The 27,816-nt window shown below is 38.8% G+C and overlaps 1 protein-coding gene across 3 annotated transcripts in view; it reads left to right on the top strand.

The window, feature by feature from the left end:
- Positions 1-2,141: 2,141 nt before the first annotated feature.
- TECRL (trans-2,3-enoyl-CoA reductase like) overlaps positions 2,142-27,816 on the top strand; it is a 56,672-nt gene continuing 30,997 nt past the window's right edge. For all 3 annotated transcript variants that reach the window (XM_081933151.1, XM_081933152.1, XM_081933153.1), the window contains exons 1-6: positions 2,142-2,391; positions 4,222-4,273; positions 7,593-7,637; positions 12,535-12,638; positions 23,996-24,111; positions 24,361-24,466. In XM_081933151.1, coding sequence (XP_081789277.1) covers positions 2,158-2,391; positions 4,222-4,273; positions 7,593-7,637; positions 12,535-12,638; positions 23,996-24,111; positions 24,361-24,466 — 657 coding nt within the window. In that variant the 5' untranslated portion in view covers positions 2,142-2,157. The remainder of the gene's footprint in view (positions 2,392-4,221; positions 4,274-7,592; positions 7,638-12,534; positions 12,639-23,995; positions 24,112-24,360; positions 24,467-27,816) is intronic.

Genomic DNA, 27,816 nt, shown 5'->3' on the forward strand with positions numbered 1-27,816 from the left:
TGGGAGTAATGGATTACCAAATCTGCATTTCTAAATGAAGATTTGGTGATCAGTTTGGTATCTGCTTGGGGACAGAGAAACATGTTTCTTCTTTTGGAAAATATAATATTCTGCCTTTTTTAATATTTCTCAAAATAGTTCATTCTTCTAGGAGGGTTGGATGCTAAGTTTCTACAGCAGAACCTATGCAGATTAGATTTTAGAATCTCATGGAAGTCCGATTTTAAATATAATTCAAGTAGAATATGCAACACTTTAGGAGTATACACCAAAGAGAAAACGTATTGTCTTTTGATCAAATTATCAAAATATTTAGATGGACATAGTTTAGAAAAAAAAAACAGAGGAGTCCCAGAGAGATTTTACAGATGGCTAGATCAAAGTTTATGAGCATGTCCCCTTTTCTTCTTTCTTCTGTATTTTATTCTCTATAAAGTCACAATTGCCTGCTTCATATTCTCTGGCCAGCAGTTTCTTTCTTCAGCTCCCAGAATGATGTAAGCTACTGCCCACACGCTCCCAGTCTTTTCCTTCTCTGCATCCTCACCTGCTGCTGTGCTGCTGCTGAACAAAATCTACATCATAAAATGGGAATATGGTGGCTTTGCACTTGCAGAGAATAGGTAGGGCTCAATGTTGGGTTTCTATAATTTTTACTACTGGTTTGCTCGCGGATGTGTGTGTGCTCGGACATGGAGCCTCGCGCCGCTGCTACTACCGGTTTGCCTGATCCGACCTGAACTGACCGCAACCCACCTCTGGCAGGGCCTATCCTAATAGGCAGGGCCTTCTAACTCTGATCTTTTAATCTTTCACTGCTTTCTCTACTACCATTAGGGTTATAGGTCTACAACATCCCCAAGGAAGCCCTTCAGCCTTGGCTTTTTTGTCACACTTACCTTCTCCACTTCTGCCTGGAAGAAGAACAAACAGTTCTGATTGCTACATAATCAAGACCAGGCATGCTTCAGTTTGGACAGGTATTTAAATGTACTGCTTAAACTTACTGTAAGTAAATACATCATTCGACGTATTACAGATTCATGCAGAATATTAATGTTCATCCCAGTCAAGTACAAATTGTTCTGTTAAGTGTTGTAAATCTATATCTTCAATATGAACATACAATTATGGAACCATAATTTATTTAGAATATAGTATGTCCCTGGTTTCAGAGATGGGGTCATAATTTTTTTACTACTGATTTGGGTGCACTCCAGCCCACATGTGATGCTTCTGCGCAGAAGCATCCAGATGGGTGGGCAGAGCCTCCCACCGCCGCTACTACTGGTTTGGCCGATTTTGGCTGATCCGGCAGCAATCCACCTCTGCCTGGTATTTTATATGGCACATGTGAAGAAATGCATTCTACTCTGAAAACTATACTCATTCCAGCTTTGATGCCAACAAATGGAAGCGCTGCTTCTACATTTTTTATGCTGGGTCATCCCAGGCTAGAGATGCAACAATGAAGTTTGTACTGAAGTTTGAATAGACTGTCTGTATAAAGTGTATATATACTTTGACTCCTGTAATATGGAGGGTTTTTTGTTTTTGCTTTTAGCATCAGATGACAATATGATGCAGTTGAACGGAAAGTCATCTACCTACACAAGCATATTTTTAGCTTCATGGGTTACTTGACAATATGTGGCAGACATTTGACAGTATTTAACTGTTTGATTGGCATTACAATCTTAGTATAGACATGCTCTGAATTAAGAAACAACTCCCATGTGGGTGACATTTGACTTGCATTTTTAAAACTAGACTGATTTCTATTCCCAGCTTCTATAAATAATAATTTATTCCACTCCATATCAGTTCTGTTTCCTTTATAGCTCTTGGACTTTTTTTTTTTAAAAAAGGGATATGATTGTAATAATTAGAAAGAAAGATAAGAAACTGAGCAGGTTGTTTCAAACACCGTGTTTAAAATAAAAACAGTAGTACTGAATATCACAATAGGCAGCTAAATATAGTAATGGATTAGAAAGCTATTGTTTCCAATCCTGCCATATAAACTCAGACTCTTTAAATGGAATGCCACTTGACCTTTCATCAGCCAGTGTCTGTATTTAAGTGATGCAGGGACAACAGATCACCCATTGTAGGTGTCCAGTGTTGACATGACAGGCCCTTGTATTTCATGCAGTCATGTTCAGGAGACATAAGCCCAGCACTCTTGAGCACAAGAAAGATCTTTCCATCCAGGGATCAGTAGTGCCTGCACCTAATAATGGCATGAAAAGCTTTTTCAACTTATCCCAGCTTGTACTTACTGCTGGCCACCTAAGACCACTGCCAGTTCTTAGACATTCAAAAATCACTTACGTTGAAGTGGAGATTCTTGATGCTCACAGCAAAAAGCAGATCTGCGTAGTGGATAAGGTAAGTTTTTTAGGTGTACTTTTAGCAGCACATTGCAGAGTACATGTCTTTTTTTAAAAAAATACAATATTTTGTTGTCTTAAAGATTTTATTTTATTTTAATCTTTGCACTGACTTAATAATTTTTCTCCTCAGAAATCGTAAATATTTCTAGTTTTTCTGATTCATCAACAGAATGAAATAATACCAATAGGTGATACTTACATTCCAACCATTTTTTAAAAAAAATTATGTTAAATAAGGCAGACCATAATATTACTTTCATGAAAATTGTCTTTAATCATCCACTGTAATTTTTAGATAGGATTATGAATCAAATAGGGTTAAACCTCTAAATGTCTACAGATAGGGTTTTTATTATTTTATTTCCATTATTTAAAGGTTACAGGATACCATCTGCAGCAGCTCACTGGTTCTCAAGAGATGGAGCAAAAGATCTTTCCCTTAGATTTTGACATATACTACTTACAATGTTTGAGCAACACTTTTAAATAAGTAATATTTGCTTAATATTACTTCTTTTGCTATGTAGTGCTAATATTTTATATCCAATTCTATTTAACATTTGCTCTTCTGATAGTTTCAGTATTATTGACTTATACTCTATAACTGAGTTTCTGAGAACTGAGTTTCTGAAAAATCATACCTTATTTATACAAAAAAAACCATCTCATATAATATGCTGCAATATTTTTATACAGAAAAGTAAATTTGCACTATATTGTAGAATATTCAAAAATGTTATAAATCCTTAAAGTTACAAATGTATAAGGCACAGAATTATTATCTCCAGGCTGCAGAAATTGACAGGATGGTTGGCCTAGAGAATTTCTATGGGAAAATTAATTTATTATCTCAAGTTAATCTCCTTGTGACTTGTAATATTTTTAAACACTGCTCATTTTCTTTTTTATGAAACTTATGAGACATGAGTGAGAGTAATGTATAATAATAAAATTTATATACTGTAGATAGATAGGTGATAGATAAATATTGCTAGATATAGTTGTAAGAATGAATGAAACTACTTACCAGTTTCAAGAAAACATCCTAATATATTTTGTAGCAGAAGGCCCATTTCCTATGTTAATGTCTAGATATTTTAAATCTACTTTGGCCCTGTATTATAACACCTATATGTACACAGAACATTTATTTATCATAACAAATACTGTATGAATATTATGTATATGCATTTGCTTTTATAAGGGGCTGCTGTAATGTCTTAAATGTCAATTCTTTAATTTGTCTATTTTTCCTTTATCTCAAGACCTTCTGAAAACAAGGATTATTAAAATACTATTTGAGTTTAATCACTGAATAAGTGATTATTGAACATAAGATCAAGTCAGAATTTTTCTGTGTTGAGGACATTTAGATTTCACCAGTTCTTAGGCATTTGTCTGTATTCATTGTGATTGGAACCTGTGACATTAAAAAAAACATATTTAAACATAGCTTATTATATCAGTGAAATTATATTAGTGAGCAGATCAAAACATTGTGGAAAAAAACTTTATTCTGAATAATAAAATTGGTGCAGTCTAATTAATTTACTCCATTTTAACAGAATATCTAACAAATATTTAAATATTTGTAAAGGAAAGAAAGAGGCCCTAAAAGTGTCACAAATTGGCTGGTTTTGTCTTCTGCATATGTCTTCTGCTCAAACGGAACTAAATGGACTTTTGAACTCATCTTATGCATCTTCTGTCTCTGGATCCTTAAATGTTCAATATTTTATTAAGCATGCATATGGAAATATATGTGAGTATATGCATATGTAAACAAACAAACACAGATTTTTATCTTTACCCCATTTTTTTTCAGATGCCACCATCATCAACACTTCTTGATGTAAAACATAAGTTTCACAAAATATGTAAGCATCTGGTTTTTTTATTTAGTCATCAAATTTAGAGACCTTACATTAAATTAAATTACTATCTTACTATGTGTTTGGACTAAATTCATCAGAGTTCAGAGCAAGCTATATAGGTAGAATATTTGCAGATTAAACATGGTTCAGAAAGGGATAGTGTAAAGATATTGGGTTATATTATTTCCTTTTGGTGGTGGTGGAATTGCACACTTTTAATTATTTTGGTAAAGATGAGTTAATCAGTAGTGTTGAAAATAAACTATGTGCAACTGCTCTTCTAATATTGTGGCTAATATAACACTTGAATTCTAAATGTACTTACCTCTCCAAATATGTTTTCTAGCTGGATATATTTCATTCTGCTAATACGTTCCCTCCAAAACAATGTTGCAGTATGGAGAATTCTTTGTTTTCCCATTACCATTCATTCTTTCATACTTACCTACTTCTATTTCTTCTTCCCTCCTTTTCTATCTTGTTCTTGATTAAATTGTTCACATTACTTGTCCATGATCATTCCCTTTCTGCTTAGGCTACTGAGGCTACAACATTGGAAATTATGATTATTAGCAGAGACTGAAGAATCCAACGACATAAGATTGCAAAGTTAAAATGTTAGTCCCTCCCTTCACTAACACTTTATGCATGTTATTAGTGCAGCATGTCCCTGTTACCTGAAAAGAAGCTCTTGTCAGAGGTAGAAAAAGCAAGAGCCAAATTGTTTTTTTCATAAAACATGAATTTTACTTTTAATATTTCCTGAACTGATATATGGAAAGACTCTTTGCTTGATCTATACCAGTAATGGTATTCTATTTTCTTCACTACCGATTCAGTAGTGGGAGTACATGCGTGTGCGGAAGGTCCTTGGTGACGTCTGGGTGGGCCTCGCACCACTATCACTACCAGTTCACCCGAGCCGGTGTGAACAGGCAGCATACCACCTGTGATCTTTACGTTTGCCACCATATTGTGGTGTGCTGATAATCTTCCTTTTTAAAAAAGGATATTGTAGAAGGTATAATTCAGTGTATAGGTGTAGAAGATTTGCACCTAGATTGACCATAAACTGACACTTGCAGTTTTACTCAGTTCTCAGTTTTATTAATCCTTTCTGAGTGCCCTGAGCTGTTTTTTTTTTTCTTTTTTGAATAAGCTTTAGGACAGATATGGCATTTCTGTCAACTAATTAAAAGTTAGTTGATTAACCGTCTTCCCTTAGATCAGTGTTTTCAAACTTGGCAATGGCTGTCTAGGAAAGTCTGAAAATAGAAGGCCACACATCTTAAGTTTGTCAAATTTGAAAAAAAACTGCCTTAAACAAATGAACTGAATAATTTCCTGGTTTGCTTTAAATTCAGTTGTGTAATTTGTTTGTGAGATCTTACAGAAAAGGCAATTTTGGATAGCACAGAGTTCAGAATACAGGTCATCCAACTCCCAAAGCCCTATCTTTAATCATTGACAATCCCAGAGGAAGATCTTGGGTTGGAAAGGGCCTCTTCCTAAAAACTATTGCCACCAAGAAGAATTATAACTAGGCTAGGTAGGCTTATCTCATGATCTACCGTAGCATGTCAAATTACTATACTTTGGCTGATTTGAATTAATAAGAAAAATTCATTTTTTTTAAATTAAAAAAGTGCATTCATTTTTCATAGGAAATATATTCCTTAATCTGTTTTCTTATTCCATGTTATAACAGATTCAAATTCAGGATAGCTTCAACATAGAAAGACTTGTGCCTTTCATTCTTAGTCATGATGATCCAAATAAGCACCAGCTTTGATTAATTAACCTACCAATTAGGATTAAAAGCATTAATGTATTCATCTTAATAAAAAGAATCCCAATGGCTGGGATTCATATTCAATGTTACAGAGGATAAATTGCAATAGCTCATAAAAGCCAAGCTAGACAAAACATATTACATGTTAATGCAAAATGTAAAGCTGCCAATAAATCCATTTGTTAATGATAAATCACCAAATTATTTTCCTATGCTTTGATATATGAATCCTGTAATATCTTTGTATTAATATTCATTTATCTCTTATGAATATAAGTCAACTTTACTATGGCAAATGAAGAAAGACAATTCAGTCAGTAAAATACATCTCTCAATGTCACTGACATCATTCCGAGGTTCATTTTGAAGCCTAGCCCTCCCATATTAAAATCAAGCTTGTTTCATTTTCTTAAGTTGTTTGGTTTGTGCATAAGAAATCAGAAAGAAAAAGTTGTCCAGATGGTTTAGCTCATTTCCAGAAACATTTTCCAATTTGGGTAACAAAGAAATACAGAGTTGCCAAGTGATACCATTATCTGTTTTGCAGTAATTCAGAAGTGTTCGTGAGACTTCTCAGACACTAGATGCTCATCTATCTTAAAGGACTTTTATTATGACCTTTGCTATTTCCAGACAGTACAACCAGGTTCTGACATTTCTAGATCAATTTTACTTGTAGGGAATGTGTCTGTCCTGACTGACAATGAAGCATGGTCTTCAAGCTTCTGTTCTGGAGATTGAGCTGACATCCTTTCATCTCTAATTTAAATTTCAGTTCATATGTTTTGAGACAGTATGAAACACAAGGTCCAAATTAATTTTGAATTAATATGACTTCTAGCAATATTCAATTTCCATTCATCCAAAAATAATCTGATGGATGTGGTTATTAATTTTCTCTAGCTCTCATTAAGACCTTCAGAAAAATACAGAAAAAGAACATACATACCCTAGCATTTATTAACTCTGAATCAAGTTTAATTCAAAATTATTGGATTTCCAATATGCTGGATGTAAATGTTTTCCAAATCCACCTTGTTACTGTCAGCCCAGATATTGACCTTCTCTTCCTCCTCTCCTGTCTTTAAACAATAACAAAACAACAAATAAGAAGGCAAACAATAGAAAGTAAAACAAAACCCCCCACATTAATCTTCATTTTAAAAGTCCAATTTTTTATGGAGTGGGGTCTGCATATTAATTCAGATTAATAGTTTTAAATATATTGACATAGTTCAAATTATTCACAACACGAAGCTTATCAAGCAGTTATGCATTGCTTCCACCTCAATTTTCTGTGCAGTATTGGCAACAATTTGTAAGAACATCAAAATAGCAAAATTCAGTTAGCAGCTGGTCCTTAAAACAAATTAAATTTCTGGATTCCTATAATAAGCAGTGATAATTTGTTAATTATTCAAGTATCCCGTCATACTACAAAAGCAATAGTACTGAAAACAATATTAAACTTCAGACTGATATTAACAAAGGCCTGGGAGTAAAGTACATTTTTCACTTATTTGAGAACAGGTCCACAATGGTACCCATCGCGGATAGGCCTGCGACTAGAACGCAGTAAGTATTCATTTTCGTTTCAAAATATTTTAAAGTCTCTTTTCCCTGAGGAAAATAATCAGTGGTGGGTTTCAAAAAAATTTGGAACCTACTCTGTGGGTGTGGCCTCCTTTGTGGGAGTGGCTTGCCGGCCATGTGACCTGGTGGGAGTGGCTTGCCTGCCATGTGACCGGGTAGGAGTGGCTTGCCGGCCATGTGACTGGGTGGGAGTGGCCAAGATGATGTCACTGAATTCTTTGCCCCAATGGATGAATTACAATAGGATTAAAATAAGTACAAAAACAATAAAAGAGCTACTTATAGAAGGAAGATGACTGTTCTTGCCAGTCTTCAGTATCACGGGCTCCAGTGAATGGGCTGCACAAAGAAGAGACACAGTAATGAACTCTTTCATTGCATGCACTGCATTGGGATGAAACCAGCACACAAAATAATAGAAGAGGAAAATTACTCTCCTTTTTTGCGTCTTCTGCACCACCACCTCACCACCTTGCTCCAACAACCTGCACAAAGGAGAGACACAGAAAGCAAGACTTAATTGCTTGCACTTCACTATCTCAAGGATGAACACAGCACAGAGCACACCCAGCAATAAAGACAGCTACTTACAGAGGAAGGATCTCACTGGCTTGACAGTCTTCTACACACCACCTTATCACTTTGCTCAAAAAACCTGCACAAAGGAGAGACACAGAAAGCAAGACTTTAATTGCTTGCACTTCACTATCTCAAGGATGAACACAGCATAGAGCACACCCAGCAATAAAGACAGCTACTTACAGAGGAAGGATCATTGGCTTGCTGGTCTTCTGCACACTACTTAGGTCGGTCCAAGTAGCTATTCAGAAGTTAGTGGTTAGAAGCAATGGTAAAGCAAGATATAAAATTAAAACCAGAAATATTTTGTTGGCTATTTGAAAGGGTGTACAATATATATTTAATTTTACACATGTTAGCAGCTGCTGGAATTGTGTTTGCACAACAGTGGAAAAACAGAGATATGAAAATGAAAAAAATATTACAATGTGCAGGAATAAATAAATTGATAATTAAAATCAAGAAGGCTTTGAATACTTTTTCACGTGGGATTTGTTTTAGCAATTGCTAACTAACGGAAACAGAAATTAGAAATCCAAAAGTATGAAAGAAAACACCAATTATGTAAGGAAAGGTCACTAAAATGTATAAGGAAATATTATTAATTCTTGATCATTATTAATGTGTAGATAACTGCAGGATATTACACACCCACACAAACTATGACAGTGCCAGGAAAATACCAAAAAATAAAAATCCCGCCCCCAAAAGACTGCAAATGAAACCAGTTTTTTTCCTAACCCTAAAGACAGGAAAGACAAAGCCACTGGAATAAAAACCATCAAGGCATTGTGGGAAATTATAAAGGGCAGTGCCAGGAAGCTCACAGAACCATCAACCACTTCAGAATCACCTAAACAATGAGGGTGAAACACACTAAATCTGGCAAAGCTGCCCATAGAAAAGTTTTGAGACACATAAACCTGGTCTGAACACTTAAAAGCAACATATTGCATCACAAAGAAAACATTTGCAAAAATGAATAACATTTCTTGTAGTAAATATATTTTATAAACAATTAAAAAATAAAAATTCCCAAAAAATAATTTTAAAAAAGATATTCTATAAATAAAAAAATCCTTAAAACCATTGTTAAATATTCCACTAGCAATAATTTATACTGTAACTATTTTAAGGTATTGTACCAGCCATAGTATACCGTAACCATTATTCCACCAGCAATAATTTATACTGTAACCATTTCAAACTATTCCACACACAATAATTTAAAATGAGACCATTAAAAATATTCCATACACAATAAATTACAATAAAACAATGTAAAACAATTCTATGCACAATACATTTTAAAGTATTGAGTATAGAATTTTTTTAAATGGTTTATTTTAATTTATTTTGGATAGAATCTTTTTTTAAATAGTCTAAGACAATTTTAAAAAAGAATCCACATGAAATAAATTGAAGCAAGCCATTTTAAAATATTCTATACTCAATACTTTTAAGTAAAATTGTTTTTAAAAATTCTATGCACAATAAATAAAATATTATTTTAAAATAAATTTAAAAAATAAAAGAAAGAAAAAACCGGGTCACTTACCAGCAGGCAGAATCAGCAGCACTCCGATGCAATGAATCCGACTCTGATGTGATGGATGGATGCAACAGGGAGCAGGCAGGCAGAGAGGCAGCAGGACAGGTAAGACACTGGACTGGAGGGACAAGGCCAGGGTTGTCACTAAGCAGGTCGCCTGGCAGGTTTAGACAGCCAGGCGAGGCTGAGGGGGGCAGGGGTTTTTTGGCCGCGTGGCATATGCCACCCCGCGGCTTTTGCTAGGGAAGGCCTGAAGGCCTTCCTTCACGAAAACTAGGCGGTGTCTGCCACTGCCGACATCACCCACCCGCCTTTGGCCGCATGGCGTAGGCTGCTGCCTTTGGCCGTGTGGCATAGGCCACCGCCGCTGCCCGCCTGCCCGCCTTCAGCCACATGGCGTAGGCCGCCGTCTCCCGCCCACCTTCGGCCACATGGGGTAAGCCGCCGCCGCCGCTGCCACCCGCCCACCGCCGCTGCCACCCGCCCATCCCCGCCACCTGCCCGCCTTCAGCCGCATGGCGTATACCAGCCCATGGCTTTCGCTAGGGAAAGCCTAAAGCGTACCCTCGTGAAAGCTTGGCCACCACTGCCACCCACCCGCCTTCGGCCATGTGGCATATGCCAACCTGCGGCTTTTGCTAGGGAAGGCTGCCGCCGCCCATGGCTTTCATAAGCTGGTGTAAGCTAGCCTCCTGAGTCCCACTGCCCCCCCTCGCTCTTAGTTGCTTACCTGAGGGAAGCAGCAAGCTCCTGGAAGGCGAAGGGAGTTTTGAAATGGAGGACCCGGTCAGCAAGCGCGATGCGAGAGTTGGCACCACGCTTTTAAACGGGTCGCCTCCAGCCCATTCACTGATTGGCTGGGGGCGGGCTGGGCTAGCCTAGTTTAGTGCGGATGAGCGGGGGAGCCAGCGAGTTGCGACGGGACGGCAAAGGTGATCGAGCAACAGGGCCGGTGCCGGCATTCCCAGAAGTTACTTCCCGGTCCACTGGTCCTCACCAACTTGCTGAATTTTACGAACCGGTTCACCTGAACCGGTGCGGACCGGCAGAAACCCACCACTGAATATAATACATCCCTACATAGATTTAGTTACACATATTTTCTGTTGGAAACTCTAAGTACATAAATATCTGCTTTGTCAGTACAGAAAATGCAATTTCGAAAAGTGAATCATTGAAATGTTTGTATATAGAATATAGAATAACCGGGATGGAAGGGACCTTGGAAGTCTTCTAGTTTTCAGAATATGTGAGCACCTTCTTAAACATTTCTTCCTATATATTTATATTTTTCTCGACCAGAACAAAAACGTGCCTCACACTCAGTAGTCTAACTATGAATCAGGATATTTTTTTTAGCAATATACTCTGTTAATAAGCTTTTCACTAATATTGGCAACAGTTTATAAACAATTTTCTACCTCTTTTATGGATGGTGAACTGGAATGTTGAAAAAGAGTTGAGGTGCCCCCTTGGGCTTTCCATAGGAACCTCAAATACTCTTGATAATGGGGGAGGTGTGAAGGAACATATAAAGGAATTTAATTCACTTCTTCATTCTTCATCAAAGTGTTCTATAAATGCAAACCAAGCAGAACAAAGAGCATGCATATCCTTCCAGGAATATATGTATATTCCATGTTTATGATGATCATTCCCTCCTAGCCTGTATGTGCAAATGTGAAACACGTTACTCTGCCCAATTTCCTTGCTGAAATTAGTAATAGCAAATTGGGAATTATGTGAAAAAACTTCCTGAGAGAACATGTATTTATAACTATCATAACTATAGTCAAACTAGGAAAATAAAGCATTAGGCAGAAAGTATTAGAAAATATAAGATAAGCAAGAGTTGAGAAAACCTACACAGATGGCAAAGTCAGTATGGGGAATTCGCAGTTCAGCAGATTCTTTGCCATGCATGTAATACAGAAAGACATGTCCAGAGAGAGTAAAAGAAGGAGGAAAATTTGAGCTACAGTAGTACCTCAGAGTTATTACCCAGGTAGAAACTGTTACCAGGGTGACTTCTTCCTCCAAGAAATGGCTTGCCACAGCACCTCTGAGCCTACTGATAACAAAGGCCAGTGATAATATTTATTTATTTATTTATTTATTTATTTATTTATTTATTTATTTATTTATTTATTTATTTATTTATTTATTTATTTATTTATTTATTACTTGAACTTATTAGATATAGACAAGTTAGGAATTAACTTATATAGACAAGTTAGGAATTTCTTCTGTGTATTTCTTTATCACTCACTTTCCTGGTTGCTTTTGTCTTCTTAGCACACTTGATATTTGATGCCCTGTCTGATGGTATGTAACTAATAAGATAATAGGTGGTTTTGTTTGACCAACTTTCCCCTACAATTCCACCATCTTCTTTCCATTAATAATCCTTCCTTCTGTTAAAGTTACAAAGAACTGCTGCACTAAGTTATTGCTCAGGTTACATTTTTACTTTGGAGAAACACAGTCATAAAATACTGTGGCTTATTAAAAAGCACCCAAGTAAACAATCTATCCCTGATGCAGAATTAATATATCCTCATGCTTGCATTCATTAGTGATTTAGGGATTGCTGGTACATATATTATTTGACAATTTCATTTGGTACTATAGAAAAGCAATTTCATTTGTTAGGCTTTTCTTAGCAGAATTTCTTTCTGCTCATATATGTTAACAGGGAAATATTGTTCAAAATGTAATTGTTTCCTTTTCTTGCTTTTTTTTAAACAGATGGGCCGTATTTAAAAGATTCTGCTAATGTAAAGAGTCTTGCAGCATCTTCTATTATTACACTGTATTTCACAGACATGGGACAGCAAGTTAGCTGGATAACAGTAAGTATAACTTTTGTAGAAGTACAACTATATATACACAGCCATATAATTCAATGCTAAAACAGAATAGAAGTTTGATTCTTCTGTTGTTGTTTTCCTTTTGTTCAATAATTTCTGATTCTCAGAGACAGCCTGAAAATGGCGCTATTGCTTTTTTGCAAGGTTCTCTCCTCCTTCCTCCTCCAAGAAATGGCTTGCCATTGTCTCCTTCCAAGAGCTAAAGTCACCAAGCTGGCTTTGAGCCTAAAGCTGGCCTAGAACAGTAGAGTAGAGTAGAGTAGAGTAGAGCAGAACAGAATTTAACTGATTGTTTAATTTTATTTAGACGAACAATTTATTTACTTGCTTGTTTGATTATACACTTATATACTTGCTACTTTGGTTATATGCCTACTCAATCCAGTTCTTAGTTTAGACCCTAAATCCAAGGAATATGGAAAAAACAATGTCCTTAGAAAACTAACTGAGGGGCAGATTCTCCTTAAGTAGTATCATTATTTAAGCTTAAATAGTCTCCCTACCACACTGGCTAGGAAATTCTGGGAGTTGAAGTTCACCTATGTTAAAGTGGCCAAGGTTGAGAAACATTGACTTAATAACTTAACCTGATTGTGAGAAAAAATTTAATAAAAGGAGCTGGCTTATCACAAGACCTTTCAAGAAGTAGACCTTTAGAAGTTAATCAGCAATTAACTTCTAGTAAGCTAAAAAATCAGATGTACAAAACAGAATTCCCAATTCAAACATGCCCCTCACAATGACTACATAGGCAAGATATTTTTTCTTCAATGTCTATAGAAATTCTCAGTCGTCCAGGTCATAGTTGTCTGAAAAGGCAACTGGATTGTTTTTTCTTTGAGGAAGACATTTTACTTCTTATCCAAGGAGATTCTCCTTTTGATAAAGCACCTTTGAGACATCTTTTCTTCAACCTCTCAATCTGCAATGTCCTGACCTTTCTTGTGGTTACTGAATACCTTAAAACAAAATAATATATGATGGGCAAATGGTTATATAACTACTACAGAAACCAGCTTTAAAATAAATGACAAAATATGAAAGGAATCAAAGAGAAGAATAATCATCTCATAAATGTGTATATTACATACATATTAATCAAAATAAAAGGCAAAACCCCAAACATGTCAAAGTTTCAAACTGAAAGGTGAACAGACTTGCTTGATAATTCTCAAAAAATCCACAGGTGAGATTAGGCATGGACTTTGATTTCATAAATTAAGAACACAACATTGTGGTAAATGGCACATACCTGTATGAATAAATGGATTCAAAGTTAGGCTACTGACATGTTAGGTGATACCAAGTGAAAATGCAGCTTATTGGAGGATTGAATTAATCTTTTTAATGTCCATGAAAATTATTAATTTGTGAAAATTATATTGGCTTGCCAACATGTATGTGAGTGTATGTGTGTGTGCGTGCGTGCGTGCGTATGTATGTACGTACATACATACATACATACATACATACATACATATATAATTTATGCTGATAAATAAATAAAGGGAGACTAGTATAGATCTATTTCAAGCTATTTAGTTCTCATCAGCTAGCCATACCCTTACTGGGATTTGAACCTGGGTTGTTGTTTTTACATGTTAAGCAGTTATATATATATAGTTATCACCTTGAAGTCCTCCCCTTATTTTGAACTTTAATTTTATCTAGCTCAGCCTCTGATATAATATTTATATGTAGATTGTGTTTCATATTTTACTTGCAGACTGATCAGTCCTTTTGTAAGGATGATGGTGGCTTTCTAAGTTTGAGATATAAATAATATCTATATGCATATAATATCATATGACAAGATGAGGAAGACATTAAAAATAATCCTATTTCTTTACAGAATCATTCCAACCATGTCACCAACAGGTGGCTTTTATTTTTTATAGGTTATCAAGTTTAAAACAAAATTACTACTAACAGTAACCTCATATTAACTATAGAATATGATAAATGAAGAAAAGACCCTTCTAGATGAAATACCTTTTTTAAAAAAAATCAATTATAATTCCCAATTATAATTGGGAATCAAACTTCAGATTTTACAGAATTTTCTTAAGAAGGATGTTTTGAAAAGTTGAGCATGGAGAAAAAAACAAGACAGTGTAAACATTAAACCAGATGTCACAGCCAAAAGATCTTTTGCTAAGCTTTCAGTAATTCAATTCATTTGTTAAAGAAAGGTCCATTAGGTGTCTAGTTTCACCCAGCATACAAAACTTTCCCCGGTTCTAAAAATACAAAAGGCATTGATCCCCAATTTGTTTTTTACTGCTAGCTAAAAATGCTGAGTCATTACCATGAATTTGAATGAATCAGCCAAGCATATGAACTTTGTGGTCTGAACTAAATATTAACTCTGGTATTCATGGAATCAAGCGTCACATTCCTGTCCCTCTTCTATCTTCCAGTCATGTATAAATAGATGATATATAGAAGCATACTTAACATTCAGTACATTTTGTATCAACTGGATTTGACCTCTTTTGTGAAAATTCAACCTGCTTCAATACTGTCAACCTAGAAAACCAACTCAAGAGTGTTAAATAATATAGGATGCAGATATTTTTCTTTCTGAAAACATAACAGCAATAAGCAACTATGACAAGGATCTAAGTGTCCAAGTGGACCACCATTTTGTTGCAGTAAATTAAGGGAGTCAGATATCGGAATCAAAAGAAGTGGCTTTATTGGTACCAGGTTCAGAGCAAATTAAGGCAAGACAGCCATTTGAACATCTGAACAACAACTTATAGAAAAGACAGCCTTTATATATTTTTCAAAAGCAGTGGAACACAAGAATATAACATGCTAGCGCTGATGGGTTTGTTGCTTCTGTCACTGCATATCTTGCTTAACTTGTTCCAGTAAGTTCTTGTGGCTAGCTTGTGAACTGTAGCTGAACTTGCGGTTTTGGCTTTTAACATTTCCTGCTCTGGTACAAGTCTCAAAAGCAGGTCTTTATTTCTACTACTATATATAGCGATTCTCAGATCTCATCCTCCTCAGGCACTCTCTCCAATCCTCAGGATCACTAACAGTGGGATTACTAGTGGCACTCTTTTCTGAACATGTCCCATGAGAGGAACAGGGAGAGTTTGTTCCCTATGGACAACACCCATCTTGGGGAAGAGGTGTATCAGGGTACATGTTCCAGTCCAGTTAGAAGGTAAGCATACATACATATTTTTCCCACATAAGAAGATGACTCCATTTTCTCCTACACACACACCTATGTTCATGGAAAAGTCATGGGCCAGGAGGTTCTTTTCATTAGTCCAAGCCCCCAGTCCCTGCCATGAACATGCCAATAAGAGGTTGTAATGGAGTTTCTTCCTTAGGGTCCTTTTGCTTATCCCTGAGAACTGGACCTTCAAAGAGATAATGGGAAGTGGTATTTCCAGGGGGAAATAGATCACATAATCCTGTTGAGGACTGAATTGAGAGCCAAATTGGTAATCGGGGTGGCTGAAATGGCCTTGGGCACTTTTCGTACATCAAATTCCCTTCCCATCTGGTAATGGTGAAACGTGGCGGAAGCAAGAAGGTGACCTTCTGTTGGAAGAGGTTGTGGGCAGAAGGAGAAATGCTGTGGGTTAGTTTTACATCCATAAGTGTCTCTCTAGGGCTAAGGTATAATTCTGATGGACATTGCTCTTCTGCCAGTGACCCTACAGGAATGCCAGGTTCCTGATATCGTTTGATACACAAGGAGGGCGACCCTAGGACCTCCACACCAATGGCTATAGTGCCAACAATGTGGAGGCGGCTCATCCCCAGCCTTTTTAATGCATTGTAAAAGTCATCTTGTAACTTGGCTTCTGCCGCTTTGGTCCTCCATCTACCACCCTTCTCAAGGACCACTGTGGCCCTGGTCTTTACCCAAAGGTCTGGCTCTACTGGAAGAGCATTGTAGGATGAAGGGGCAGTAGATAAGCACAGCCAGCATTTCTGGCCTAGGTGAGGGTCTGACTAATTAATTAGGCTTTGACCCAATTCCAGTGTTTTTAACATATAGTTTCCTTTTCTCAATTGTTGCAGGGGCCCATTCTCCCTTTGTCCCCACACTTTAATGGAATTGTCAGGTGCTTGTCTTTAGGACTTGGGGTTGGCTTAGGTCCAGGGTACCGTCCCCATGCATAGACGCCTTTAGTGAGAGCAGGCCTGTCCCAAAGCATCCACCCCCTGTGACCTGATTCTGCCCTGTTCTTTGGGATTCTCAACACCCCTGGAGCCTCTTTCAGGGGTAAAAGGAGTTAATTGGCCATTCTTCCAACATTGGGAATTGCTGTCCAGAGTCTTATTACCCAGCATGCCACTGGGTGTTCTGTGGCTCTGGAAAATATAATCCAAAGCCACAGAACACCCATACTTGACATTTAGAAGGGGCCTACCCCACTAGTAATCCCACTGTTAGTGATCCGGAGGATTGGAGAGAGTGCTTGAGGGGGGTGAGATCTGAGAATCGCTATATATATATATATGCATATTTATTTATCAGCACAAATACAACACAAATATAAAAAGGCAACATTAAAAATAAAAATATGGGTTTCTGCCTGGATGGTTTTCTGTGATGAGCCGAAGGACAGAAAGAGGGAGTAGTGAGCTCCCTCCATATTTGGGCATACCAGGGGTTGTAACACAAATACATACATATATATGTATATATATATATATAGCTTTTTCTTATTGATGTTATATATCACTAACTTGAACTGATTATGTTATGCCAAATGTCATAATCTAAGATACTATAATAGGTAAGACTCAATTGTAGCTAAAAATAGAGTCTTAAAGGGGGGGGATGAGACAGGACATAAAGTGAATCAGGATATAAAAGTAAACTTAAAGGAATTACCACATCAGGAAGAAGGATGGGGTTAGGCTTGATTTGGGGAAGGGCAATGTCAGTTTTGGGCGATCCACAAAGCCAAATCCTATTTGCTAAATATATTGCCCCCAATCCCAAGACTCCTACTGTGCTACAGAGGACCCACTCCCACGGTTCCTCAAACATAAGTGTCCTCAGAAGATTCACACTGTTCATTGTCACAGTCAATAAGTTCTTTCACAGCACCTGCCTCTCTGGGATGGGAGCGCTTCCAGAAGAATAAATATCCAGTACAACACATCACAACTAGGGTGATCAGACTCATTAAATCCAGACCCACTGCACTTGTGACTATGTATGGTTGGATTTCCATTTCCTAAACTATATTTAGCGTACCCAATACACTCTTCCCTTCTCATACTAAAAGTTGTTTTTCTCATCCAAATCTTCAGCCATACATAGAGAGTCAGCTTCCAGAATAACCCAGTAAGGCCTCTTTTGCCCGTATGTTGGTTCCCTGTTGCTGGCTTAACTCGAGTCCAGTGAATCCAAGATTTAGATTCCAACACTCTTACTGCAAGTGGAGAACACATAACCACAGTATATGGGCCCTTCCACCTAGGTTTCAAATTCTCGCCTTTCCAGTGTTTTACCCATGCTCTGTCTCCCACCTGAATATTATGACTAGAGGTGTTTAGAAATGGTGGACTGAGGGACACATAGTATTTTTGGATTTCTTATATTTGCTTATTTAATTCTCCCACTATTTGATTCACCCAGGAGATCCCTACTTGACCTAGGTCCCCTACGTGCAGGGACGTGCAGTCAGGGGAGGCAGGGGAGGCAGAGCCTCACCGCTCTCATCATGAAAATTTTAAAAAAAGGGAAAAGGGAAAAGGCGCTGAGGAGCCTTCTGCACACGTGGTCGGGAATGGGAGTGCTCCGTGGTCCCCTTCATGTTGACTCAGGAGTCAGGAAGGAGGGGAATGGGACCACGTGTGCAGTAGGCTCCTCTAGCCTCAGCCTCCCTCCTGTGCACGTCCCATTCCCCGCCTTCCTAGGTCAACATGAAGGGGATCACGGAGCGTGAGCCGCGGTCCCGCGGAGCGTGCTCCGTGGTCCCCTTCATGTTGACTTAGGAAGAAGGCGGGGAATGGGATGTGCGCAGGAGGGAGGCTGGAGGGATCACGGAGGAGGGATCACGGAGCGTGAGCCATGGTCCCGTGGAGCGCGCTCCGCGGTCCCCTTCATGTGGAGTCAGGAAGGAGGGGAATTCCCCTCCTTCCTGACTCCTGAGTCAACATGAAGGGGATCGCAGAGCGTGAGCCGCAGTCCCGCGGAGCATGCTCCGTGGTCCCCTTCATGTTGACTTAGGAAGGCGGGGAATGGGACATGCGCAGGAGGGAGGCTGACATGGTCCCATTCCCCGCCTTCCTGAGTCAACATGAAGGGGACCGCGGCTCACGCTGATGACGTTACCAGCCTCACCAGCCATAAACCTCACCGCACGTCACTGCCTACGTGATTTTTCAAGTTAGCACTTATAACCAGGGGTCTTCCAAATATCATTTCAAAAGGAGATAACCAATTCCCTTTCATGGAGTGCATTGCACAGACCAAAGTGCCAGCGGCAATGCATTCACCCATTTAAGGTGAGTTTCAAGACACACCTTTGTCCCTGAGTAGGATTCTAGTCACTTCATGTGCCTGTTTTGTCTTGGTGGGAAAACATTCAGGTCACCCAGTATAATTGCACACTATGACTAGCATTGCCTTATATAGCCCACACTTGGGCATGTCTGTGAAATCAATAACTAATGAATCCATATCCCTTTGCTGGCTTCCTGGTGGAAGACTAGGTCCTTGTCTTGGATTAACCTGAGCACATGTGTTACATCTCTCAGTTGCATGGGCACATAGTGAGTGAAGGTGATTGATGTACATGATACGCTGAAAGGCTTCTGCTAATGCACTCTTGCCCATGTGAGTTGTTGAGTGAGAGTCTTTTACTACTGGCCAGGCTAAATTTTCTGGTACAGAAATTCTTCCATCTGGGAGTATATACCATTCTCCCTACTTATGTCCCTTCAAATCTACAGTTGCCTGGAGTTCCTCTGCTTTAGAATATCTGGGGCCCAGTCCTCTTGGCATTTCCAATGCTACATAAGCTGTCATGTCAGGGTAGCTCTGATCATCTCAGGTTGCTGACAGCTTTGCTTCTCTGTCAGCTGCTCTTCCCTTTTCTGCTAGATCCGAGCATCCAGCTTGGAGATTGTGCAGATCCCCCATATGGGATCTTTAATTCCCCTGGGCAAGCACACTAGTTGCTCTTCCTTTCCTCTACTGTTAAAAGACCTTTCTCTCTATAAACTGCAGCATGGACATGTAATGTGAGGAATGCATATTTAGAATCAATCCAAATATTTATACTTTCATTCTGTGCCCTTTCTAGTGCTCGTATTAAAGCCCACAACTCTGCTACTTGAGCACTAGTGCTCTTTGCTTCTAATACTCCACGAATTGCATGACTAGTAAATATAGTAGTTGCTGCCCAAAAGTCAACTTATTCTCTTCCTTGATCAGAAGAGCAGTTACAGCAAGGATTTTAAGGCAATGTGGCCACCCTTTTGCTACTGGATCAAGTTGTTTCGACAGATAAGCTATGGGCTGCCACTTCCCTTTTCTTGAGTCAAGAAAGATTTCTCAAGGTTGGGAAGTCGTTTAACATGAGCTTGAGACAATTCTTACTTTAAAATCTCAAATGCCTGTTTTGTGCATAACAGAAACAGGCTGGAGCAACCTGATTAACAATGGCATATGTGCCTTTTGCCAGCATGTATTGAGTGACAAAATCAGTGAGTATTTTCTTTCCAAATAGCCCCATGAACATGTAAAACTCTAAATCTTTAAAGCGCTCCATGGCTCAGGACCTAGTTACTTGCGGGATCGTATTCTGCCCCATACATCCCTGCGACCAATCCGCTCGCACAGAGAGGGCCTCCTCCAGGTGCCATCCACCAGACAGTGTCGAGGGGCGGCGCCTAGGAGTAGAGCCTTCTCTGTGGCGGGCCCAGCCCTGTGGAATGACCTCCCTCCGGATATTAGGAATACCTCTGACCTCCGCTCCTTTCGTGTAAAGCTCAAGACCCACCTTTTTCAAGTTGCTGGCCTGGCTCAACTTTGATCCAACTATATCGCTCCTGACGGGTTTTTTATTTGGGGTATTTTAATTGCATTCAATTTATTTAGGGGTTTTTAAACATTGTGTTTTTACTTGTTTTTATCTATCAGTTCACCTCCTCCTTGTATATGTCGTGTATATGTCTTGGTATATGTTTTGTTATATGTATGTCGATATATTTATTTCCTATGTTTTGTTGTACGCCGCCCCGAGTCCTTCGGGAGAGGGTGCGGCTAAGAAATAAATATTTATTATTATTATTATTATTATTAAATGCATATTTTCTGTCTGTGTAGACATTAACCATCTTCCCTTTTGCTAACTGGGGGGCTCTTTCTCTGACTGGATGTGGGATTCTAACTACCAACCCCTCCTTGTGCAATTCTTCTGGGCAGTTCCCCTGGCCTCCTGCTCTTTCTGTCTAAGGGCCTCAGCGAAAAAAATTACATTTCTTCTTGCCCTTTGAAGTTCCTTCTTCTCTGAGATTTTGAGCCCAATTAATATACACTTTGTATGCTCATTCCACAAGTTCAGAGATGCCTTTCCTGGCCCCCCTTTTTGTCTTCTGTATTTTTGCCCTAATGTCATCTGCAGAGTGACCAATGAAAATCATATTGACCATTCTCTTATTTTCTTCAATCTCAGGATCTAATGTGGTATATTGCCTAAAGGTTTGATAAATGCATTCTAGGAATTCCCCTGAATTTTCATCCTTTTTCTGTTGAATTTGATAGACCTTCCCTAAGTTCTAAACTTTTGTTTGAGACCTAACAAAACCAAGATAAAAGCAAGTTTTGCAGCTGAATTGACTGAGGTTCCCAATCTAGTTCCTCCAGTAAAAATGTGCAGTCTGAATCTGTTGCATGATCCTTCTGCAAAGCCTTATCCATGGTTCCCTTCACCAGCCTTCTTTCCTCTGGGGTTAATAAAATTTCCATCAGACTTTGTATGTCTGCCCAAGTAGGCTGGTGAGTTAAGAAAATAGATGCAAAAAGGACATGCATCTGATCTGGATTCTCTCTATAATTAGGAGTTTGATTTTTCCAATTATATAAATCAGCCATTGAGAATGGAGCATACACCCACACCTTACGCAGCTCCCCCTCAACTTCCTGCCAATACTTATTGGAGTTCTATCTCAATTGGAGTTCTATCTCAATTGTTTCCTTGGACCGGGTTTGTGGTCCAATTGATGTCCCCTCGGGAACCTTTTGTGTTTTCTTCCTCCTGGCCCCACCTAATGGGACCATCTGTTCTTTCTAATCAATATCTGATTCCACCTTTTGCCTCCCTGGGTCTCCTATCCCTTCAGTGTCAACCACTTCATGTCAAAGATACACAGGTGGAGGGCACTGATGTCAGAGACACACTCTCTCTCTTTCTCTTTTTAAACACAGACAACATGCAAGTTAAAACAACACAAGAACTAAATGTTCTGTTGAGACTCCTTTTCTTTTTCTTTCTTTCTTTTCTTTTCTTTCCTCCTGGAGGCTTGTTACCCATCCTGATAACTGACTATATTTCAGGGTTTTCCTAAGAGTGTTGTATTCTGTCCACCTAGGACTACACACCTTATAACTCTCTTTTTTTCCTTGTCCTCCTTAAACCTAGATTGTTAATACTTGTCTCTGCTCTGGGGTGTTCAGTGTCTTCTCTTTTCTAGTTTGGATCTCCCAGCAAATGCTGGCATATTTTTAAAGATCCAAACTTTTCTATATCTATCTTTAGATCTCCCAGTAAGCGCTGGCATATTTTTAAAGATCAAGATGTATAGAGATGTTTGTTCACACATTGTTTGCATTCAACCAGGTTTCTCGCTTGGATCTCCCATTCAGACAGGCTTTACATTTTTATTACATGCTCTTAAGTATTTGGTAATATGGTCTTGAATTGCTTGTGCAATGGGGTGAGGATCACTTCTCTGATGGAGACGAATAGGCACTGCCAGAGGCTTTACTTGAATGGCTAATGTGTATGGTGACCTGCGTATCCTGGAGGATTATTTTCTGCCCATAATTGCTGCACTTCAAACTCCTGCCAGGTATAGAGGACTCAAACCACTTGGGCCACCATTTTCACACAATTTCTTTTAAGTCTCCTGGATTGGCCTTAGGGTCTCCATAATCTTTACTAAATCCTTTCTTAAAATTTCTCAACATGCGTTGAAGAGGCGTCCGAGAAATGCTTCCTCTACCACCCATGTTCTAATCTAAGACAATGTCACTGACCTGCGGTGCCGGAGGTTCCAACGGTCACCAACAGGAACTGCAATGGCTTAACCACCCACACAACTCTTGGGTCACGTTAGGATGCGCCGATACTGGACCCAGGAGGGTGATCAGACCCCCTCTTCCACTCTCAAACGAGTGGGGCTACAATTCCCACAATGCCACAATACTTGCCTGCAGGCATCTTTTTTTTAGCTGACGTTGTTCAGTGACTTATTTTGATTCCGTTTGAGTCCTTGGATCAGTTGGTTTGTCCACCGAGTACCCAAGGGGTTCATCTGCCTCCTCCCAGAGAAACTCTTTGTGGCGCCTGAAGGTTGAGCAAGACGGCCTCGATTGGGTACCGGTCGATCCGTGCCGTCCTCAGCGAAATACCGCTCCAAGTCCCATCTGGGTCGCCATAACTGTTGCAGGAAATTAAGGGATTCATATATCGGAATCAAAAGAAGTGGCTTTATTGGTACCAGGTTCAGAGCAAATTAAGGCAAAACAGCCATTTGAGCATCTAAACAACAAATTATAGAAAAGACAGCCTTTATATATTTTTCAAAAGCAGCAGAACACGAGAATAAAACATCATAGGACAAATTCGTTTCAACCAAGGAATCTAAATCAACAATTGAATAGAGATCACAACTCCTACACTGCATCTACTAAAAAGTTCTCAGAGGAGAGGGATTTTATGTATATACCCATTAGAGAGTCTATATTGCATGGAGGCTTTTTGACATATTTAGGAATTCAAGGTAAATTTATCATCAAAGTCATCAGCTGACTTTGAGGATGACAATAAGTGAATTGCTCCATCAATCCTTGCACTTTAATTTATCCCATAATGAACTGTTAATACATTTGCTGGCCTAATGCTTAGGGCAAAGCAGAGCCTGGCTACAATGAAAGAGCAAATTTAGATTGGCCCACTCTGTAATGTTTCAAGGACTAGAGCAAGGAGGTGTGGTAAGTCATGACCTTTTGGCTTTTGCTGAAACAGCTATAAAACATTTCTCAGAAATATAGTCCTTATCTTACTGTTCTCATTGCATTAACCAATTTTTCTCTGTTCCTTTTTGTTTTTTGTGTTTTTCAGGTTTTTCTAACTGAATATACAGGTCCTCTTCTAATCTATCTGCTGTTTTATTTTCGCTTCTCAACTGTTTACGATGCAAAGGAAAGTGCAAGATGTTTACAGCATCCTGTGGTTCAGTAAGTAAGAGTGCCTGTATTTAAGATTTATTTATATAGACACAAAAATGTGTGCTTGGCACACATACACAGAGAGGGAGAGAGAGACAAAGAGAATAGGCTACTAAGCAAATGGATCATAGCAAGTTGTTTAGATTCTTTGCTATGATAGATTAGATTTGAACTACAATAAATTAGATTTGAGATTACAATAGCATCTGATTTTTTTAAAAAAATATGTTTATTTCTTATTTTTGATTATTTCTGCAGTTTGGCTTGCATCTGTCACTGTTTACATTATATCAGGCTTCTTCTGGAAACTCTCTTTGTGCACAAGATTTCAGAAGGACATACACCACTGAAAAATATGATCAAGGTGATTAACATTCACAAAATATACTATAGCAATGAATAAGCATTAAAAAGTTATTATTCGTCTGTTGATGCATTTCTGTCCTGCTTTCTAAGTTATTCATATGTTGCATTAAATTTTCATCACAACAACCTCTCCAATTTAGATTGAAGAGTCTCAGTGGCACAGTGGTTAGAGTGCTGTACTGCATGCCACTTCTGCTGTCTATCGGCTGCCTGCAATTTGGCAGTTCAGATCCCATCAGGCTCAAGGTTGACTCAGCCTTCCATCCTTCCGAGGTGGGTAAAATGAGGACCCAGATTATTGGAGTAGATTGTTGGGGACTCTGTAAAATCGCTCAGAGAGGGCTGTAAAGCACTATAAAGCAGTATATAAGTCTAAGTGCTATGGCTATTGCTAGACTAAGAGAGAATGATAGGTGGCAGTCAGCAAATTACCCTGAGAACATATTGCAGGCCATGTGCAACAGTTCATTTAGTGACCATTCAAAGTTACAGCGGCACTGAAAAAAGTGACATGATCATTTTTCACAGTTATAACTTTTCCAGCATCCGCATGATCATGTGATCAAAATTTAGATGTTTGGTAATTGGTTTATATTTATGATGTTTGCTATATCCCAGGATCATGAGATCCTCTTTCACGTCCTTTTGACAAGAAGTAGGGAAGCCGGATTCATTTAACAACTGGGTTACTAGCTTATCAACTGCAATGATTCACTTAACAAATGAGGCAAGAAAAGTTGTAAAATGGGACAAAATTCACTTAACAAATATGTCCCCAATAAGAGAAATCTTGTCCTCAATTGTGATCGTAAGTTGAGGACTACATCTATTGTGTGTGTTTTATATATATAAAGTCATGGATATCTGGACAGACAGGCATAACATTTCGGCGAGGTCTCACTAGCCATCCTCAGGCTGATATTTTTGGCTTAAAGCGTGGCCGAAGCTGCCATCTTCCTATAAATCTTGGGGGGGGGGCATGGAGTGCTGGCTTTGTTTCAGTAAGTGGATTGATTGGTCGTGTGGTTGTATCATAATTGGTAGATTGGTGCTGATTGGTGCTGGCTGTGTGTCCGATGTTGTTTCGTGTTGTAATGGCCTGGGTGGTAGGTGGGGCTCATTTGTTGACTAGGGCTGGTTTCCAGATGTCTGGTAGGCGGTAGGTATTGTCACGTTTATTCATGTTGTGGGGGTGTTTCTCTATTTTGATAGCTTCCATAATTATTCTCTTGTTGAAGTGTTCAGTTTTGGAGATTAACCTGGTTTCTTCAAAATTAATTTCATGTCTTGTAGCTGTAAGGTGCTGGAAAAGGGAGGAAGTCTTTCTTACTGCATTCTTGTGTTCTGCAATACGTGCATTTATTCTCCTCTTCATTTGTCTTATGTATGTAGCAGGGCAGATTTTGCATGGTATTTCATAGACTCCTTGGTTTTCTAGCTGGATTTTGTCTTTGGGGTTTCTTAAGATGTTGGCAATACATCACTCATAGAAGAAAGCAACAACCAAGAACACCTGTTCCTACGGTCTAGTGCAGTCCAGTATAGTACAGCCCTGCTGGAGCTGAGCAATTGATCCTCTCTCCTGGAAGAAAGTATGTGGACACTTGGAGAAGGGACATCATTAAGTATTCCCATGTCTGCAGAAAAACTAGCCCAGACATTCCCAAGAGAAAAAAGGGCATGTGTTAGAAGATTCACTTCTCAGAAGAATAGAATCAGCATTTGTAACTCAGGCAATCAATCTAGAGAGGTATCTTGTCTGCCAAGAATAAGAATCAAACGTGTGATTGAGAACCTTACTAAAATAATCAAGCATGCAGATTACTATTCCTTTCTTCTCTTTCATGTGGAGACAAGGGATACAACAATGAACTTGAAAACTATATCTGGAAACTATGAGTAGCTCAGCATAAAAGCCAAAGAAGAGCATAAGTAATCTTTTCATCTGTATTTCCAATGGAATGTTAACATCCAATGAGGAAACAGAGGATTTTAGAAATTTTAGAAATAATTTATTATAGAAATAAACCATCAGCTTAAGGGTTTATGTTGTCAAGAGAAATTTGGATTCCTAAACCATGGTCTATATATTACCTACATGTATGGCTTCTGACAGGAGAAGGGCTGCAATTCACAATAGCCAGGAAGAATGTATTTGGAATATGATTGGCTCAGCGTACCCAAAGAGCTTTAAACTAAAACTGAAGGGTTAGGGTGGTGAATTTTTAGGATCTTTTGGATCTAATCCCAAGCGTAAACCATAAGAGATATAGAAGGAAAATTCAGATATAAAACAAGATATGTAGGAAGCAAATCCAGGGTTAGGTGTTTATACACCAGTATTCAAAGTATGAGTAACAAATAGGATGAACCTGAAGTACTAATATATGAGGGCACATATTGTTAGGGATGTAACCCTAGTCTTGGTTTGGCAATGTATATAAGCCATGATTGTAACAAATGTATCGGTTACTTTAAATGTTAAGGCTTATTCGTTACTACATTCCACTGCTGAACTCTAGTCTCCTAAGGGGGATAGACTTAACACTGGTTATGGGCTCAGTTTGACCACTGGTTCACGGCCCAGTCTGACCACTGGTTCAAGGCACAGTCTGCCCAGTGTACCATTAGTAGCGATAGGGGAGCTGTAGTCACTGCACACTGCCGTAACAAGATAGCTGTTTGTGATAACAACTATCCTTATGATGATGGCAGCTTATGCTGATGCAAATTTTGCCACAGATGTTAAGACACGGAAGTCAACATCTATGTTTTTAGGTAAGGCTCCAACAAGCAATGAATTATTCATTGGTCACCCGGTTGGATGGCACAAACTACATTTCATGGTCCACGAAATGCAGTCTGCTTTTGCATAGAGAAAGGGCTATGGGATGTTGTGCTGAACCCTCCACATGTATCTGCCTGGGATCCACAGAATGATGATGATGATGCCAAGAAGTTAGCTGAGTTTAACTGGGCCAATGAACAAGCAATGTGCATCATTGGACTCACGTTTGCAGACCAACAACTTGTACATATCCGTGGTGAAGAATCAGCTGCGAAGTGTTGGGATACGTTGAGAAGAATATATGTACGTGACACTGTGGGAGCACATATTAATCTGACACGTAGACTGTTCAGAACAAGGCTCCAGAAAGGAGGTGACATGTTGGCTCATTTGAACTGCATGAAAGCAATATTCCAGGAGCTGCATGAGAAGGAATTAATATTTTCTGAACTGCATCAGGTCTACATTATACTGTCGTCGCTGGATGAAAGTTATGATGGATTTGTTTTGTCTCTCGAGGTTCTATCCCAACAGGACCTAACATTGACTGATGTGACATC

This window comes from Natrix helvetica, assembly GCF_964273705.1.
Source record: "Natrix helvetica genome assembly, chromosome: Z".
Classification (NCBI taxonomy): Eukaryota; Metazoa; Chordata; class Lepidosauria; order Squamata; family Natricidae; genus Natrix; species Natrix helvetica.